This window comes from Aegilops tauschii, chromosome 3 (assembly GCF_002575655.3).
Source record: "Aegilops tauschii subsp. strangulata cultivar AL8/78 chromosome 3, Aet v6.0, whole genome shotgun sequence".
NCBI lineage: Eukaryota > Viridiplantae > Streptophyta > Magnoliopsida > Poales > Poaceae > Aegilops > Aegilops tauschii.
The window spans coordinates 332,889,086-332,909,699 of record NC_053037.3 but is presented as its reverse complement, the minus strand read 5'-3'; the positions used below and the strand labels follow the sequence as shown (position 1 = coordinate 332,909,699).

The following is a 20,614-nucleotide window of genomic DNA, read 5'->3' as shown; positions in this document are numbered from 1 at the left end:
CCTCCAGCTCCTTGATCTTCGTCAATGCCTTCTTCAGTTCTTCCTTGTCCATGCACATCTGGTTCTCCTGGCGATGGATATGTTGGTTTTGCTCCTGGATGAAAGCTGCAATTGATCCATCCTTCTTGGTTCTCAACATCTCCCATTGCGCGTCTCGGCATCCACAAATCTGATAAATTGTATCCTTAAGCCCCCTGTGGTAGACTTCTCCAATGCGTCCCATAGCGATGTGGGCTGCCATGCTCTTCCCTAAACTCCAGGTTGGTGCTTCGAAAACCAATCTTATGGGTTCAGTAACTGGCACAAACGTCCTTCCGGGAATGTGAACTTGAATCTTCCAGCTCTCCTCTTCGGGTAATGTGGCGTTGTAGGTTCCGGTGATGCTTGGTATTCCTATGTTCAAGTACTTGGTTACTTCCTTCAAGTGTCGACCAAAAGGCGTGTCTTCATCTGGTTGCATGAACTTGCTCCTTGTATCCGCCATTCCTAAAAGAGTAGAAAGTGGAGAGGGGTCAGAAATGAGAAGAGAGAAGTGTTCTAGGGCTTAAGCTTAGTGGTCGTGTCCTACAGTCAGCGTGTGCTCTGATACCACCTTTGTAGCGACCAGACCTCAAATAGTCTGTGCTGCTGTGCACCAGTGTCATCCCTGGATCAGTAATGCTGACACACACAGTACAAATGGCGGATTTATAACAGAGTAGCAATCACACACGTATTACAACGAATATCTCCAAAGAGAATAAGCATGATAAATATGGCTTAAGGCCATCTAAATACGATAACAGCGGAAGACTTGGAAGATAAGTGAGTCCATCAACTCCAGCGGCATCACTGAGTATAAGACCACGACCTAAGGCACCTTACTCGTCGTCTAAAAAGTCTGCAACATGAAACGTTGCAGCCCGAAAACGGGTCAGCACATGGAATATGCTGGCAATGTAACACATAGAGAAATAATGAACAGTAATAATACTATACTACATGCATATAAGGCTGGTGGAAAGCTCTATGGTTAAAGTTTTTGCGGAAAGCCAATTTTTCCCTACTGCAAAGGAATAAATTTTATTTAACTATCATGGTGGTTGTTAAACATTGAGATGGTTGACAGCATCTCAATCCCAATTAGGTGTCATCAATAACCCAACAAAATTAATTAAAAGTAACATGGTGATGAGATTCACATGATAATCCAGGTACTAGATACTCAAATTGTCCATAACCGGGGACACGGCTAACCATGATTAGTTTGTACACTCTGCAGAGATTTGCGCACTTTTCCTCGCAAGACTCGATCTCCTCCGTTGGATTACTCGCACTACCGGGTGTTTGAGTAACGGATGACCGAGACACAGTCTTTCAGAAGTGTTTGCACCTTACGTATGGGTAGACAGTTACACCTACTTTCCCCTACATCTGCTAGTCTACCACTGTAAGAGTTCACACAACTTAGTCAACTATGCCAGAGCCCATAATAGCTTGTGGCTGCACACGGAAGTTTCTAGCATGAATAATCTCATGATCCCTTTGAACCTGGGTGGCGGTCCAAAAGAAAAACAGGCAATCCTGGAATACCCAGGTACCTCAATCCACCCAGATGTGAGTTTTAGTTGCCACCTTAAGTAAACCATTATTAACAATCTCACATCTGTCATGAATATCACTCAAACCCAATCCACGTCTACGAGCATAGCATGGCAATATAATAGCAAACGTAGAAGTAACTCCCAAGGGTTTGATAAAAGAACAGGTAATAGGTACTACCTCAACTACTTCCCAATACCCACAATTTAATTAGATCCTAATCATGCAATGTTTGAGGAATAGATCTAATGCAATAAAAACTGGGTATGGAAGGTATATGATCAAAGTGTTACTTGCCTTGTAGATGATCCGCGAAACCTAGCGATTCGAAGTAACAAGCGGCACACTCCGGGTACTCTATCGCAAACAAACAAGAAAACAATAAGTACTCATCTAATGCACAGGTAAAACTCGAATGAAAGATCCAACCAGAAAGTTCAACTTAAGAACTCCAGTTTGCAAAAAGAATCAACTCAAACGAAGCAACGAAAGTCAAACGGCGAAAGAAACAAACTTCGTTTACTAATCCGGATCTAGGTCAAATTTTACAGTGGCAAAAACTTGTTTGAGTAGGTTAAACGGAAAGAGAATTTCGAGACGAAACTCTAGGCGCTTGAATCGCCTGATTCCGATAAACGAGCGAAAAATTAAACAGAAACGAAGATTCGATCAGAAATCGAGATCTGAGATAATCGCGGAAAAATCCGATGAAAAAGAAAAACGGACAAACGGTTAAAGAACGGACGTTCGTTAACAGAGAAAATCCGTCGAACGCGTTCGTTAAAACGAATGGGTCGGTGAACGTTCACAAAATAACAAAACCGAAGAAATAAACCGATCTAGGTTTTTTTTTAAAACAAACGGTTTTTTTAAACAAAACCGGCAACGACGGCGAGGTATACCTCGTCGGGGCAGGGCTCCGGCGAGGCTCCGGCTGGCTCCGGCGTGGGCGGCGGGGTGCGGCGGGGCTCAGGGGGCTCGGGGGTGGCGAGGGGCGGCTCCGGCGGCGGGGTTCGGCGAGCGGCGGCGGCCTTCGGGCTCCGGCTCCGGCGGCGGGGTGCGGGGCGGGTGCGGGGCGGCGGCGGGGTGAGAGGGAGGGGGCGGCGACGGGGTTTATAAAGAGGGGGGAGGGGTGCTTGGAGGAGGGGGCAAGGCGCGGCGGCGGGGTGTCCGTGTCGGACACGGCGGCGGCGTCCGGCGTGCTCGCGGAGGAGAACGCGGAGATGGGCCGGCGGCTCGGCTGGGCCTCGGCCCGGTCGGGCGCGGCGCGATTTTTTTTAAACGTTCCGCCGAAAAGTTCGTAGAAAAATAAATAAAAATCCAAAAAAGATAAAACAAATTTTCCCCGTCTAGTTAGAATATTTAGAACAGGGTGAACATTTGTTTGACACAAAAATAATTTTTTTAAAACATGCAATATTTTTTTAATGCAATTAAAATTGAAAATAAAATCCGAATAAAATCCAATAAATGATTTTAACATTTTTCCTTCAATATTTCAATTGTTTTGGAGAAGTCATATTTTCTCCTCTCATTTATTTTTAATGAAATATTTTTTTCCGGAGAGAAAAATAATTAAAACCAAAATCCTTGTTTTATTATTTGATGAAAATCAAATATGAAAATTCGAGAAAATCCCCAACTCTCTCCGAGGGTCCTTGAGTTGCTTAGGATTTATCGAGGATTTGTCGAAATGCAATAAAATATGATATGCAATGATGATCTATGTATAACATTCCAAATTGAAAATTTGGGATGTTACACTGAGTTGAGCTGCGGTACATGACCGGGTTGAGACGCGCAAAGTCTTGCAGAGTCTTTGGGGTGGGTTGCTGATTCATATTGGGGTACGGAAACTGAGCCATGACTCGTATCATGAACTGGCGATTCAACATCAAACTGTTGTATCATTCAGACAATGTATTCGGGAGGTGGTGGATTGTCGCCACCACGACCACAACTAGTGGGTCTAACCATCCTGCTTAAATGCAACAGGGGGTAGTTCAGCAAAGGTTGGAGCTAGTGTATGGAGTCATTCATGAGGTAACCCGAACAGTGAGTAAAGGCGCAGTATGTACAAAGCAGCAGTCATTGAAGACATACTGATACATGTATTGAGCCAATTACATGTTGTTCATATGAGTTCGGACAAGGGAAACATCATAGACATACTAGGCGGCGCACATGCACGCGATGGAGGGATAACACAACGGGACATAGCAAAGGCTACATCAATGTCGGTGAAAACCATTGGAGCGAGGGATTTGCAAGTGACGATGCAGGGTGCCCTAAATAAGAGGATCCTGCGGTCAGTGAATATTGTGAGCGAAAATTGGCCCTCAATTCGAGAAAGGGGCAGTACAATTCTCCGGGTGGGTGTGATCACGAGAACCTAGAATAGAGTTAGCAAAATCATTTAACCCGAATAGAGGAGAGATCAGAGTCCCAGAGCAAAGACGAGGAGTAAAAGATCCTAATACCACCCAATGGCGACGTGGGCCCGTAAGCCAGACAGCCAAGTTAGTAAATCAGTTTTTCAAAGACTAGACTCAACTTCGGCCAAGGAGTTGGGAAGGGGGATCCTACAGGCAGTCGGCTCTGATACCAACTTGTGACGCCCCCGATTCGACCGTACACTAATTATACACGCAAATGTGTACGATCAAGATCAGGGACTCACGGGAAAATATCACAACACAACTCTAGACACAAACCGAAATAAAACAAGCTTCATATTACAAGCCAGGGGCCTCGAGGGCTCGAATACAAGCTCGATACACAAGAGTCAGCGGAAGCAACAATATCTGAGTACAGACATGAGTTAAACAAGGATGCCTTAAGAAGGCTAGCACAAACATCAACGGTTGAAGAGGCAAGGCCTCCTGCCTGGGAACTCCTAACTACTCCTGATCTTCAGCGGCCTCCATGTAGTAGTATCCATCGGCGGTGGCATCTGGCTCCAAGGATCCACCATCTGGTTGCATCAACCGGAAAGAAGAAAGAAGGGGGAAAGGGGTAGCAAAGCAACCGTGAGTACTCATCCAAAGTACTCGCAAGAATCAGATCTATACTAAGTATGCATTGGTATCAAAGGAGGGGTTGTTCTGTGGACTGAACTACAGAATGCCAGAATAGGGGGGAAGGCCTAGTCTATCGAAGACTAGCATCTTCAAGCAGCTCCAAGCATCTTGCAGCATGTAGAAGAGTAAAGAATAGCAGTTTAATTATCAAGCATGTTGTAGCAATAATGCCCAGAGATCCTTCCTCGACTCCCTACGAGAAAGCAATCCCGGAGCCACATATCTCAAGTATCCATTTCTAGTTGTATTAAATCAAGATATAAGTCTGAACATCCATTACCGTGGACACGATATTCGAATAAAGATCTTCCTTGCCGGGGTGCACCACGTTTTCCAGCACGCTTGGTTACTCTGGTCGGACACACTTTTCTGGGTCAATGCCCGGCCTCAGAAAATCAACACGTCATAGCCCTACCTAGGCTCAGCAGAGAGGTCCCCGCCGGTCTACATCCTAAGCACTCCGGGGTCTGGGCCCATCGCCCGTTGCACTCCGGGTCGTTGTGCGCAAGGGGATACTAGCACCACCTCTGCCTGGATGGCGCGATCCGGCCCGGCCACAATGCTGAGCTGGACGTCTGACAAAGCTTTGGCTGATACTGCGACGTCGAGGCCCATAACTATTCTCGCGTGGTGGTTAGTGCGTAAAGGCCAAAGGTCAACTCAGAACAAATACCCAAACTGAAGTGTATTATTAGCTTGCGGAGACGAGCAGAGACTCACGATAATGTGACCCCGTCGCCCCGTCTCGAGGAAATACGGCAAGGGCTAGCCCAGCCCACTCGGGGGCGGCTTGCCGGCCCGGCCGTGCCTCGTAACCATCTGGCGGGTGCTCTCCGCGCCCGCTCGACTTTCCCAAAGGTCTCAAGTAATGTCAAGGTATCCGTGTGTCCAAACATCAAGGGGAAACCCCAAGGAATCACCCTTGGAGGATTCCACTCAATGTAATCATCAAGGTGAACGTAAGAGGGACCACCCTCGAGGTTCACACTTGAGGTGTTGAACGACAGAGCCGTATCGGGAATGGTGAAAGAGGAAATCACCCTCGATGACCACGACCGAATAACTACACTACAGAGTTATCATCAAGAGTGCGTTATGAGGGATCACCCTCGGCACTCGATAGTAGCTCTGCAGAGTCGAGCAACAAAAGGGGCGTGATGTGATGTGAGGTGTCGGGCTCTGGTCGTCGATCACGTTGATCGAGTCATCTATGATGAAGCAGGGGCAACAAGGACAAGGTGGGGGTCACTGATGGATTACTAACCAACCTATACTAAGCAGTTTAGGATAAGCAGGTAGGTAACAATAAGCAGGTTAGAAAAGCAGGCTATGCATCAGAATAGGAGCAATCAAATACAGTAGCAAAATCTAATGCAAGCATGAGAGAATGTAATGGGCGATATCGGGATGATCAAAGGGGGGGGGCTTGCCTGGTTGCTCTGGCAAGGAGGGGTCGTCGTCGACGTAGTCGATCACAAGGGCATCAGCAGCGATCTCGGGGTCTACCAGAGAGAAGAGGAGGAAGAAACAGTAAATACATAGCAAACAGATGCATGACAAGACAATAAGCGGTGTTAGAGGTGTTCTAACGCGGCGTTACACGATACCGGCAAAGGGGGAAAACATCCGGGAAAGCTGTCCCGAAGTTTGGCATTTTTGGACAGACGAAACGGAGGGGGAAAGTTGCATGTTCGCTATGCTAGGGATGTGTGGCGGACAAACGGACCGCGTATTCGGATTCGCCTCATCGTTCTGAGCAACTTTCATGTATAAAACTTTTTCATCTGAGTTACGGATTATTTTCTATGATTTGTTTAAAGTTTTAGCAATATTCTGAAATTAATTTTATTTCGAGAATAGAGATTAAAATGCTATGGGCACCTAGCTATGTGTACACAGAAGTGTACCAGAGGGTGACAAGTGGGCCGGGGGACCCAGTTGACCAGTCAAAGTTTGACTGGTCAACAGGGGGTGGGGCCCCGTGTCATACACTCATCTAACTAATTACAGGTTAGGTAGTTAATTAACAAGTTAACTACTGTTAAGCTAATTAAGCAAATTTTAATTAAGTTAATTAATTGATTAATTAATTAATCATAATTATTTTCATATTTTTTTAATAATTTTTTGTTTTACTTTTAACATGGGATGGGCCCCACTGCTCAGTGGCCCATTAGGCCACTGGAGCGGGTGGTTAACGGGGCGGGCGCTGCCCCGGGCGGAGGCCGAACCCGCCCGAGTGTGGAGCGAGGCCGGCGGGGCGCCGACAGCGGTGGCAGGCGGGCAGCGAGGCCGTGGCGGACGGCTACAGCGGTGGGGGGCGCAGCCGGCCGGAGGTGGAAGGGCCGCGGTGGCCAGGGCGCGCGGAGCAGCGACACAGGAGCTGTGCGCGCGGGCGAGGCGGTCTGCCGGCAGCGGTGGGCGGCGAGGAGCAGCAGCGACGCAGCTGCAGAAGAGCTACGACAGGGGCCGTGGGGAGCAGCGGGCAGTAGGTTGGAGCAGCAGCAACTCGAGGGGGGTGAGCGGGGCGTACGGGGGACGGCGGCTAGCGACAGGGTTGCACGGGCGGAAGCGCGGGGCTGCGACGGCAAGCGCAGGCAGCCGCGGGAGCAGTGCAGTCAGCAGCAGAGGCTGCGGCCAGAGCGTGGCCGCACATGCGGGGGCGCGTGGGCGTGGACGAGGAAGCAGGGGGAAACGACCGGCACGAGCAGCTAGCAGCACGCATGGAATCGAGGCGCGGCAAGAGGGAAAGTGACGAGGAGCTCACCACAGAGGCACACGGAGGCCCGTTGGTGGCTTAGGAGCTGAAGTGGCGAGGTATTCGGTGAAGCTTGCCGGTGGGTCCCGAGGTTGAAGACGATGCGGGCGTCGGCGTCGGGGCTCCTTAGCTCGATTGGCTCGGCGAAGCTGTCGTAGGGGACGATGGCGAGGCTTGTGAGCACGTCGGCGAGGCGAGTGGGGGTCGGGGGCCGCGTCAATGGCGGTCCGTGGCGACAAGCTCGTGCGACCGAGCTCGGGATCGAGTGAGAGGAGAGGGGAGGTGGATCTGGGGAAAGAGATGGAGGGGCGAAGGAGCGGGGAAAATATCTGGTGGGGGAAGCTGACGAAGCCGAGGGGACTTGGCCTTATCCCCTCGGCGCGGCATCGACGCGGGGGCGGCGAGCGGGTTCGGGAGGACGGCGGGCGCGCCTCGGTCGGCTTCCCCTGTAGCAAGGTGGAAGGCGACCGAGGGGGAGTTGGGTCGGGCCGGCTCGGTGAGATGGGCCGAGACCCAGGGGTCAGGGGAGGCCTTTTCTCCATTTTCTATATTTTTTTGATGTTGTTTTGTTTTTAGCTTTCTTTTGCTGTTTTATTTTTTTTAATTTTATATAACACAATTCTTGCACTTAAAAATAGTGTCACAAATTAGGCCTCTGCCACATTTAAGTTTGTCACTTAAATAAGCTAGTTAGTATTTTTATAATTTTATAAAGCATTTAATAATTATTTTTAGCCACTGTTATACTTACAAAAGAGCATTTAAATACATTTACAAAAATGTTGGGTCAACACCATAATTGGCTATGGAATATTTGTCACACTCTGAACATTTTATATTGCTTGTTTGAGAAATTTGAATTTTGGACTTTTATTTTAAATTTGAATTTGGATTGTGATTTGGATCAACCGAGGATTAGCAACTGTAATGTGATAACATGGCATCATTGACATGGGATTACTGTAGCTTAATTATCCGGGTGTCACAGCGCATCCACGCGCAACAAAATTCACCCCATGACGGTGGCCCCATGTGCGCCGTAGTGCACCAGTCATGGACCCCCATCTGTGCTCACATTCCCCCGCTTTCCATCCGACAGCTAGGCCAATTCTACTCTCGCACGTCTTTTTTCTGACCAAAATAAAGCACTCAAACTCTAGTATTTCCGTATGTCCCCGTATAATACTAAAACAACCACCGTGCATATTCATGTGAATGGACCCACGTAAGGACTTCATACGGCACTGACGACCACGGCGCCCACAGCAGTGTGGCCTGCATAGCAGGTCCACACGTCGATGCCGGAGGTAAGCTGACTCAAGCGAGGACGATGACAACGTACTTGTTGACAGCTTATGCAGCAGCCGACACCGGCAGTCATGGCATGACTGGTATCGATTCCGTTGGTGACTCGAGATTAACTATAGCATACGCATTGACGATCACGGTGCCCACAGCGGTGTCTCCGGCACAGCAGCGCAGCCGACAGCCCGTCGATGCCAATTGCCAAAGGGCAAAGGTGATGACCATATCATGTCCAGCATAGAACCACTACGCGACGAAGCCCCAAGCAGACCGCGACCCGGCGAGCGAGCGCAAGGCGGAGCCTGGAGTGTGCCTCAACATGCCCGACGAGTAGTTCCGCGCACACATGAACAAATCGAGTCAATGGCAGCAGGGCTCGACAGGGCGAGGTTGTGTCTCTATGATTCGGCGTCGAGAGGAGTCGTCGGTAGCGGTAGACCGGCAAGGGAGGGCACACGCGGTGGCTCGTCGGTAGTACCTAAATTGAAGCATTCCCACTGATCATTACGTGTCATCGGCCCCGCGCCGATGGACGCCGCAATCGTCGTCAAGTTCTTCTTTGTTGGCCCCTCCGACTTCTCCGATATGGCGTACAGCTCGTGCAGGTCCCTCGTCTACGCATGCCTGGTGTTGGCAACACCGATGCGTGCCTTCATCCACGACGTGTCCCCGGACCTGGCAAGCCTGGTAGGCGCTTCGTCAATTTCGTCTTCGTCCGTCTACGCATGCCCGGTGCTGGCAACACCGTTGCGTGCCTTGGTCCATGATGTGTCCCCGGGCTTGGCAAACCCGCCGCGACGCGTCGTCAACAACATCTTCTCCCCGGCGCACCACTACTTCGACACCACTGCGCCCATGCTAACTCGGCGCCCCCTTGCGTCCGCGGCTCCACGGCGACTTCCTTGACACCGGCCACCCCGACTCGACATCGACCACGGCATTCTTCGCACGGCTACCTCGACTACGGCTACACCACCTACGTTCTCGGCTACCTCGACAAACGGCACAAAGGGCTACCGCCTTGCTTGAGCAACCTCGTCGGTTGCCACTCCAGCCACGACTCTGCGATGCGTCGACCGTTACGACTGTGGGAGGGTGTCCGTCGGCTTGCCTTCGGATTCTTCTCCAGTCTCACCGTCTGCCTCGCTACCGTTGTGACTGCGGGGGGGGGGGGGGGGATGTTGAGTAACGTGATTGTATTAGGAAACATAGGTTAGACTAGGAAATATTCTGGCTTACCTTGTACTTCAAGTAGATCATGTACTCCTATATATATGCCCACGAGGCTCAAGCAATACAACGAACTATTTCACCAATTCCCTCTCTCCCTTCTAACAACGAGCCAAGAGTCGTACTAGGAACTCCAGTCCAGTCCATGGCGAGGTTGATGTATGAAAATGACGCAGCCACTACGAGTCTACGACCCAATGTCCCTGGCAGCGACAATGGAGTTGGCAACTACCACGCCGTCGAGCATGATGTGGGAGGTGAGAGGCGACCATGCGGACGGCGCCGATGAATGGGATGATGATGGATCGCTCGATGTCAGGAATGTTCAGATGCACGAGTGTTTGAGCAACTCAGATCGCGACACAACTGTGACGTGGGCGTGTGCGGCAAGGCGGCGGCGGCAGGGGCGGAAGAATGGAAGAAGAGAAGATGGGTGCCCATGGCGGCGACGACCTTGACCGACCATCTTGCTTCCACTTGAGCGGCTGTCCAATGGAAAATGAGAGAGAAGACGTACAGATGGTGGGAGCCGCCTCGTACCGAGCCTCCTCTTCCTCCACCGCCTCCACCCTGCGCCGCTCGTCCTCCTCGCTCTCCCGGTAGACTGCCGCAAGGGCCGCCTGGTAGGCGTCCTCCGCCGCCTGGTCCTCCTCGCGGACGACGAGCGACGGCGGTGGCACACTGCGGTCGACCTCGCGCACGCCGCGTCGCCTCGCCTCCTCGTGCTCGAAGGCGAACCACCTCTTCCAGTTCGGCGAGTCGGTGGCGTAGGCGGCGTCGCGGCGCTGCTCTGGCGTCAGCAGCGCCCGCCGGCGCCGCACCTCCTCCACGTGTGCCCTAGCCGACCGCGGCGCCGCCGGCACTGGGATCCTATCTGGATCCAGATGCCAGTCGTGCGGCAGGGTCACGTCGGGGTACGGCAGAGGCTGGCAGTGCCGCCAGTGTCACTCCGCCTGGTGCACTGGCACGTTCACGTGCACCCTCTGCCGGCGAGCCGGCGCCGGCGGAGGCGGTAGGAACTCAGAGGGGAAAGGGACGGCGGGGGCCTTGCCCTTGGCCTTGCTGCTGCTGTTGCCGGCGCCGGAGAAGAGCCCCATTTTGGCTAGGGTTGGCTAGGGTTTGCCGGCGACGGGGGAGCGAGCTTGCCTAGATGTGGATGGCGAGTTTGGATGAGGACGGCCCCGCCGCACGGTCGGCTTAAAAAAGGGCGACCGCCGTCGCTGACGCGTGGACCCATGGTCATAAATTAAGCTGACCGCGTGGGAAGCGGGTGGTTGAATGGCCGCCAGGTGGGGACGCCGCGGACAGCGAGAAGGCGCGCGTGGCGTCCGTTCGGCGTCCACGCCGACGTATTTGGGCCGCAAATTTGGGCCGCAAATGCGTCGGCGCGGACGCGAAGCGGACGTGATTTGGGTTTGAGTCGGCGCGTTGGGCCACCATTTTTGCCCGCGCAGACCCATACAAACGCGGGCGGACGAAATGGATCGCCCCATTGGAGTTGCTCTTACTATTGGGGGAGGAAAAAATAGTTGTAATCTTGCCATTTACTCGAGCATCCTTTATAAGAGTATTAGTATGTGATATCGTAATGCTCATTAATTTGGGTTGATAAGTACTCCATTTGTTGCTCCTGCCCACGTGCGAACTCCCGTCTAGGGTTTCCTTGCCTCTCGCCGGCGCCGTCGGTCCGCCTCATCTTCTATGGTCCTTGAATCATGGAGGCACGGTGGATCCCGGCCCTTGCCGGCGGGAGGGCTTCGTTTTTAGATGCTTTTCTGAGTTTTGTTAGGGTTTGTGCCATGCTCAAGAAGATGAGGCGGCGGCGGCTTCTTGAAGATGGAATAAGGTCCACCCCGCCTAGCCCCCGTCCTGGTGATGTTTCAAGCATCGTCGGAAGGCGTGTGGAGGTTTGTCTCCGGCGGATCTCGTCGGATCCGGTTGGCATTTGTCTTCGGTGGATCCGACTGGATCCGGTCTTCGTTCGGCTACGTCTGTGTGTCTGCAGGTTGGATCCTTCTGGTCTATACTTCTCTTCATCGGCGGCGGTTGATGTTCTGGTGTGCTGGTCCTATGGGGCCTTAGCACGACGACTTCCCGACTGTCTACTACAACAATGTTTGCCCGGCTCCGACGACAGAGGGGCGATGAAGGCGGCGCGCCTTCGGCTCGCTCTAGTGCTTGTAGTCGTCGCTAGGTGGTCTACGGACCTGGATGTAAATTTTATTTCTAGTGTTATTTGTACTACCTTGACAGTTGATGAATAGATCGAAAGTTTTCTAAAAAAAAAAGTACTCCATTTGTTATTATGTGCGGAATATGCAAGTAAATGTCCAAACTTTAAAAAAAATTGGGGACTACAATTGAATTAAATTAAATTGTGAAGTAGGAAATGAATACAACGAATGCCACTAATCTCAATTATATACCAACCTGCCCTCGTCATGAAGGGTTTTGTCTTTAACCAGTTTCACTCTCTGATTTGGTGATTTCTGGTCTACTTGTTGATGCTACCGGACTTCGTGTCCCTGTTTGGTTTCCACCGGATTGGTTGGGAAGTGAGGACCACAAACGAGAAAGGTGAGACCAGCAGAAGACCATACAAGATGAGGTTGGAACAACGCCTCAGGCGGATCATCTGACACTGCCTGCAAAGTTGCTTTAACTACACGTCTACAGCTTTGGTTAAAGCCTCATATTCCAAAAGCTGATTAATAAATATGAGTCAAACGACTCAATTTGTTAATCGAAAATTGCCTTCGGATGCCGGGCTCGGTGAAATCCGGATTTTTATTTTTTATTTTAACAAAACCCGTATTTTGAAGTTTCAAAATAATCTGAAGGAATACACATGAACATAAGGATGCACACTGCATGTCTGTAATTTATTATATGAAATACGTTTTGGCGCAGTCTACATAAAAGCAAACAAAATCATGTATTTCTGGCATATTCATTATTCATTATAAAAGTTCACAGTTTTTTTTTTGCCGGGAACAATTTTGCTTTTTGTGCAGCTCACCTCAAAACTTATTTCATCATGAATTTCTTTTTGAACACAGTACAAATGTAATGACTCATACACTCATCCTTCTCGCCCCCGCGTCGCCCCCGGGCGACACGGGGGAACCCTAGCGCCGCCGCCGCCAGATCCCCCTCGCCCCCTCCCTCGCTTCGCCGCCGCTGGAGGGGCCACCGGCGAAGTCCGCGCGCACCCCAGGGAAGGTGGCGGCGGGGCGTTCCCCTCTCCGCGTCGCCTCGGGCACGGGCGAGATGTAGGGCCACGGGAGTGGCTTCAGCGCGGGGAGAGGCCGGATCCTGGCCGGATCTAGCTTCTCCGCCCCCGTTGGCCGCCCTCGATGGGGCTCAGTGGCTTCGTTCCGGCGGCCAGCGAGGGCTGGATCCCGGGGCGGCGGCCACGGACGGTGGAGGATGTGTCGGCGGCTGTGGACTCGCGACGGGCGACGCGGCGGTCGCAGTGGTGGACGATCCGTGCACAAGACGCTTGATGGAGGCCATTGGAACAGATCTGGGTGAAGACCTGCTCGCGGCTGCTGCCGAGGCCGGCGATGGCGGCACTATTCAGTGTCGTTCCCTTGTTGAAGGCATCGCTGTTGAGAAGTTCCAGGCCACTATCTGCTACCTCCGGGGGAAACCCTAGATTAGTAGATCGGATGACGGCGGCATTATTGTGTCGTTTCCCTCTTGTGCCGTCATTCTTGGAGGTGTACACGGGCTTGAGGGACCAGTGGACGGAATTATTGGTGGAGCGGGGTTTCATCCTGCACATTAATGGTGGCGTTTCTCGGCGGCGTGGCGCAATGGAGACTCAGCGCCCGATGTGTGGCGAGGGACTCGCGCAGGAGGGTGATGTTATCAGGCGTCGTGGTGGCGAAGATGGCAGAGAGGCCGGGTAAGGTGGCTGCGGCGGCCTCATACCCGGCAGGCGTCCTGGCTGAGGAGTGCGCCGGACTGGTAGGTGCCCCATACCCGGCAGGCGTCCTGGTTGGGACCTCAGGTCTTAGATGTTTAGGTTTGGCTGCGATGTCTGTTTGGTATTAGGCCCAGACTATCAGCGCCCCTTCATCATTTGGATAGGAGTAGCGATAGTTGTTGCTAAGACTGTGGCTTTAGTCTTACTGCTGTATGACTTTGTAAGGTCTTGTGAGTATAATTAATAAAGTGGCCGTATGCATCGCCCAGATGCAGAGGCCGGGGGTCCTCCTCCTTTTCTAAAAAAAATACACTCATCCTTTGGAACGCACGCACATCCTACCCCTATGAGCATCACCTAGAGACTAAGGCCCTGTTTGTTTGGGCTTGGGCTTCAGCTTTTGCTGCTTCTAGCCCCCTAAAAGCTGAAGCCCAGCCAAACAGCTATTTCGTGCGATGGTGCTTCCGAGAAGCACGTCTCGAAATTGCACTGCGTAGGAAAAGCACCTCCAGACTAGCTTCCCGCAGCTCCATCGGCTTCTCATCCCCTCCCGCAGAAGCCTGCCCTTCCACTTTGCTGAAATTACATCAAGAATGCCACCGCCACCCTTTCAGATTTTTCCTCTCTCCCACCCCGTCACCGCATTCGCCCCCACCCCACCGAGCTGGTAGCGAGAGAGAGCGGAGGATGCGCTAGGGTTCGGCCCGCCGCCGCCATCCCCGGCCACCCCGGCAGCCGGAGCTCGCGCCCCCTCGGCCGGATCTCTCCCCGTCTCCTCCCGATCTGGCAGATCGCTCCCCTGCCTCCTCCACGACCCAATGCCGCCGCCATCTGCAGCAGCGACACCGACGGGATCTGCCCTTCTCCAGCCACAACGGGTACTGGATCCGACCACCACTCTCACGACCTCGGCTGCGTGGAGCACGGACTCCTAGGTTGCTGCCTCGACCACGCCTCCTCGGTCTCCATCCCCTGCTACCTCACGCAAGCTCAAGGTGAGCCATTTCTGGACAATTCCTATGAAGAAATTGTACTTGTTGTGAACAAATTATCATGTTGCTTGTGTATGATTGGTATGAAAAAATTGTCATGGAAGTAGATGTGATATGGTTGGTAGTGCTGTCATGGTAATTTCATGACTTGAATGGTACAAATTCTCAACTAAATGGTAGTGCCGGACATTAATTTGCTTGTTTATTTGTATGGTAGTGCTGTCAATATTTTGATTGAACAAATGACTGCCCACTATATGTGTATGTCAATATAAGAAATGATAAAAGGGAAAAGAAATTGTACTTGCTGTGTGTGTGTGTTCATGTATTTGTTGCTTACATAGATGGTAAAAGAAAAAGAAGAAGTTAAGATGAAAGCCAATTGGGATCCGGTTGCTGCTCAAATATTTTGTGAGCTATGTGCTGATGAGGTTGGGAAAGGAAACAGACCTATGGTCTATATGAATGACACTGGGTACAAGAATGTGCAAGCGGGGTTCTTAGAAAAAACTGGAAGACCCTACATAAGAAAACAATTCAAAAATAGATGGGATGCAATGAAAAGTCTGTACCTAGCATGGAAGTATTTCAAAGGTCAAGCAACTGGTCTTGGTTGGGACGACGAGAAGAAAACTGTCACAGCTGATGATCAGTGGTGGAAAGAAACCATAGCGGTAAAATTTCTTTCTATGTGTGTTTCTACTTATTTTTTTGCACTACACTACAACTTTATACTGACTTGAAATGTTCTTTTGTGCAGGGAAACAATGTGTGTGCTGGTTTCCGCAAGGGACCTCCGCCATATCTGAAAGAGCTTGAGAAGATGTTTGTTAATGCACATGTTGATGGTACGAGTTCTTTTATGTCGGGCGTTGATGGAGAAGGAGAGGAAGTTGAGGAAGTAGAGGAAGAAGAAGAAGTTGAGGAAGTTGAGGAGGCACTTGGTACCCCAGTGATGAAGGTGCGTGGGGCTGGAAAGCGTCCGACCACCGGTGGTGGCCCTAGCCCAAAGATAAAGAAGTCTAATATGCAAAAAGGCTTCAAGCACATGGTTGATCATTACACTAGCGGAAAATCAATGGTTGCATCTGCTACTGTTGACACACAATCTGAAATTGAAGCCATCATGGTCAAAGTCGTCGAGTGTGGTGCAAACGAAGGAAGTGAAGAGCACTACATGGCAACTAAATTGTTTGGTAAATCTGAAAATCGTGTCTTCTTCAATACCATGAAGACACGCGAGGGCCGTTTCATATGGCTAACGAGGATGTATCAAGATAGAAAGAGGAACTAGAACGACTCTCTTCGTACCATGTATCAGCATTTATCTTTTCCCTTTTGCATTGAACACTTGTGTAACATTTAGACCTGGATGAAGTGTTATTTGGCTGATCAAGTCTCGTTCATGTGTTGTTGTTGTTGTGAACTACTGATCATATATGATATCATCTTTTGTTGTCATGTATTGTTGTTGTGAACTACTGATCATATATGATATCATGTCTTGTTCATTCATGTGTTGTTGTCCCCAAGTCATATATGCTGTCAGCATTGTTGTTGTCATATACTGATCATATATTGCCAATTTTTTTAGATGAGCACTAGTGAGAGTGCAAGTGGTGATGGAACCTGTGAGAGTGCAAGTGATGATGAAACAAATGAAGATGAGCTCATGCTATTGGTTGGGTATTATGTGATGAACCATTCTAAGAAGTATTTGAAGAAGAAGAAGAGGAGGATACCATTATGCACAGGACAACAATGGGTTGTTGAAAACCTGAGTGATAACAAGTGTTGTTACAAGATGTTCAGAATGTACCCAGATTGTTTTCATGCACTGCATAACACACTTGTTGTTGTCTACAACTTGAATTCCACCCGCGAAATGGGTTCTGTTGAGGCACTTGGTATGTTCCTGTGGATGGTTGGAGGCCCCCAATCAGTGATTCAGGCGGAGAACCGCTTCAAGAGGTCCACTGAAACAATTCATCGTAAGTTTGAAGAGGTGCTGGATTGTTTGGTATGTTTAGCCGCAGATAATATCAAACCAAGAGATCCACAATTCTCAACTATGCATGAAAGGCTTCAAGACTCTAGATTCTGGCCTCATTTTAACAATTGCATTGGTGCTATTGATGGGACACACATACGTGTTGTTGTGCCGGCGATTGACATTGCTAACCATATTGGTCGGTATGGATATCCGACACAAAACGTGATGGCAGTGTGTGACTTTGACATGAGATTCACATCAATAGTTGCGGGATGGCCTGGATCCGCACATGACACAAGGATTTTCAAAGATACATTGACAAAGTATGCTGATCGGTTTCCACATCCATCTGCAGGTTAGCTTGTGCATTATTGTTCTGGAAATAGTATTATCTTATTTTCATTGCCTTGCACTAACAATAGTACTTTTCAGGAAAATACTACCTTGTTGATTCGGGTTATCCCAATACGACCGGATATCTAGCTCCATACAAGGGAACAAAGTACCATCTGCTGGAGTTTCGACAAAGCCATAAACCAAGTGGAAAAAGGAAGTCTTTAACCATGGTCATTCTTCACTTCGTAATGTCATTGAGCGCACCTTTGGTGTGCTCAAGATGAAATGGTGTCTTCTACAACATGTCACAAGTTACCCAATTGTGAAGCAAACCCGGATAATAGTTGCATGTATGGCGCTCCATAATTGGATAAGAGAGAGTAATCTCCATGACAAGGAGTTCTATTTGTGTGATCAAGATGAGAACTACATGCCGGGCAACATTCAATCTGAGCAATCTACACCACTTCATGGCCTTCATGTCGGAGCTGAGCATGGCAACATGAATGCCATTCGTGAAGATACCGCAAATGCTTTGATGGGTCAGGAGGACGGAGAGGAGGATGACGAAGATGATGACTAGTGTGTGTAAGGACTTGGCTTGTATTTTGGCCCCAACTTAATTGCAATATGGGAAACTTGGCTTGTATTTTGGTCCTAACTTAATTGTAATATGGGAAACTGCTTATAGGTTGCAGTCCTTGTTATTACTAATATATCATGTGGTATTAAGTTCAATGGGTGTATGTCTGCATATGTTGATGGAATTTTATTAGTGATAATTACAACCTGATAGTGTCAAAACATGTCCTACATTTCGGGGCGGAGGAAGTACTTAGCAGTAAAAATATTTTTTTGGGCTAAATAGGTGATAAGCATCTTATTTGAACTAATATACAACCTAACCCGATAAATCAGTGTTTAAATAACATCTTCAGCATCCAAGGGCATTACTGACTTTCACCACAAGCTACAGCCTCACCAGCCGTCCTAAAATATGTTACCAAACAGGTTTTTTGGCTTCTCAGCTTTTACCAGCTCCAGCTTGCTTCTCAGCTTCTACCAGCTCCAGCCGCTTCTCGTTCAGCCGCAGCCCAAACAAACAGGGCCTGAATGTACATCGCTGAAAATCCTGAAATAGATCCAGTAGAATGCGAGCACCAATGTCAAGTTTATGACTTAAACCTTGATAGGCTTGGGATACCACTATCCTCATAACCATTCAACCATAGGGTGATTCGCTTTCATCATGAATTTTTAAATATATGTAGTATACATCCCTTTGTTCATATGTATTTTTTTCAGGTTTTTGAACTTCAAAATAAGATTTTTTTTTCTTTTAAAAAAGATCAAACTCCATGGAGCCTGGTAGCAGGAAATTCGCACTCGTAATAATATGACTAACGTACGAGCTCTGCCACGTCTACTAGGTGTAATTTTCCAACTACTGTGATGTTTACTGATTTGGCGGCATTCCCACTACCAGCTCGGCCGACTCCACTGAAGTATCCTTGCTCTGCCTCCATTACCGTTTTGTGTCATAGGCGACTCTCTTGCACCAGTCTTCACTTCTCCACTGCATGTGGGTGGTTGATCCACCTGGCTACCTAACGGCATGTCAACCTAGAATCCCTCTCAAGGTTTCCAAAAATTTATATTACTGCATGAGGCATTAATCCATGACCCAATGGGTTCCTAAATTATAAAAAGTTGCCAATAATGGTACAATGGCTTCAATCCCATCTGGATGGTGTGGTCAATCGCGTCAAGGAGTTAGTGGGGTTGTGTCTTTATAGGCCTTCTACTCTAGCGATTCTTTGTTTGTTTTGGCCGCATGTTTGTCTGTTTTCTTATAATGGTGTCTTCTCTTGAGTAGAACGGCGTAGCTAGGCCCCAAGCAACAGGGGCCTTAGCCTGGGGCGTACATGCAAAGTCCTTCGTGACTTGTAGCCACAATAGCTCCATTTGATACTATTGAGCACTATAGCACTACGGTTTGCTCGGGGCGTGACTCTTGGCTGGCTATGTCACTGCTTGGCTAGGTTGTTCCTCGAGGGTTTATGCGAGTTGTGTTGCTGGTCTTCAGTAATGCTTGCCTGGCTATCGACACAGATTGGGTGGTTCCCCTGCCAATATGACTTGTTCCACCAAATTCTCATCGTCTACGGCAGGTGGCTACTCTGGCGACATCAACAAAGAGAGTTCCTCTGTAAGTCTATGTGGAGTACTCAATGACTACTCTGTATGTCTACATTGTTACCACCGATGACTCGAAAATAATAACAAATGCGACACCAAAACACAATAAACGTTCTAGAAGATTTTGTTGTGGTTCTTTTTTGTCTAGGGATTGCACTGTAGGGAGAACGGTCCATTGTGTGGGGCTCTAGGTACCGGTTTCCTTATTTAAGATATAATCCAAATATCTGGTCAATTTTTTTATAAGAGATCTCACCTAGTACTGAGGTTAAAAAAACTAAATACTTGTGATGTTAAAAATCTCTTTGAATTGTGTTGAAAAAGGTTTGATCATCATAATATTCTTTTCGTACTTGGTCTTTTTTATTTGGAGGGAGAAAAATCATTTCATTAATTAATCAAAGTTTTACAATCCTCATCAATGGTAGTGCTAGTCTCCTGGGGTACTTGGTCTTATTTGAACGGTCAGAATTTCATAGAGTTCAAATACATAGGATTTCTTTCCCGCACATTACCTTTGAATCACATTTAGTTGTGTTAGAAAACTCCTGTAGGTAGATTTATGTAACACCCCCAGTATCATGCTACAATAACCCTCTGTGATTAAGCTAATCATTTTTCCAAACAGTGCTTAATCACTTTGATTCAAATCTCTTTTGAAATTCCACTTTGGAATCAAATTCAATTTGTAAGTGAAGTTTGAAGTTGCTCAAAAGTTGCTGGAAAATGTTCATCATGTGAAAAATATTCTTCTGGTAATATTGGTGGTGAACCAACATTTTTGCAAAGTGTCTAGATGGCCTAAAATAGCTATAACAGAAAGTCGCTAAAAGAAAAGGCAAAAGTTTAAAAGTAAAAGAAAAGGGAGAGAGAGAGAGAGAGAGAGAAACCCCCTCCCTGGACCGAACCCACCAGGGCCGGCCGACCTAACCCACCGAGCCAGCCCAGCATCCCATGCTCCCCCAGTCGCCTTCCTGTTCGAGCGACCGCGGGTGCGGTCGCCGCTGAACCACCTCGTCGGCGTCGCCCGACGAGAGGATAAGGTCGAGCCCCCCCTCGACGCCTCAGCCTCCTCCCCTCCTACCTCCACTCCCCTCTCTCGCCTCCCTGATCCACGCGCTCCTCCCCCTCTCTGTCTCGCTCGCCCGCCTCACCCGAGAGCCATCGCCGCCGTCCCACATCGCATCACCGCGGCGACCGCCTCCCTCG

General features: G+C 49.3%; 1 protein-coding gene across 1 annotated transcript; it reads left to right on the top strand.

The window, feature by feature from the left end:
- The first annotated feature begins 14,528 nt into the window (after positions 1-14,528).
- On the top strand, positions 14,529-16,338 carry LOC109778086 (uncharacterized). Its single transcript, XM_020336636.4, has 3 exons — positions 14,529-14,880; positions 15,222-15,551; positions 15,638-16,338. Exons 2-3 carry the CDS (start codon positions 15,222-15,224, stop codon positions 16,169-16,171), a joined length of 864 nt encoding a protein of 287 aa, XP_020192225.1. The 5' UTR covers positions 14,529-14,880; the 3' UTR covers positions 16,172-16,338.
- Positions 16,339-20,614: the final 4,276 nt, after the last annotated feature.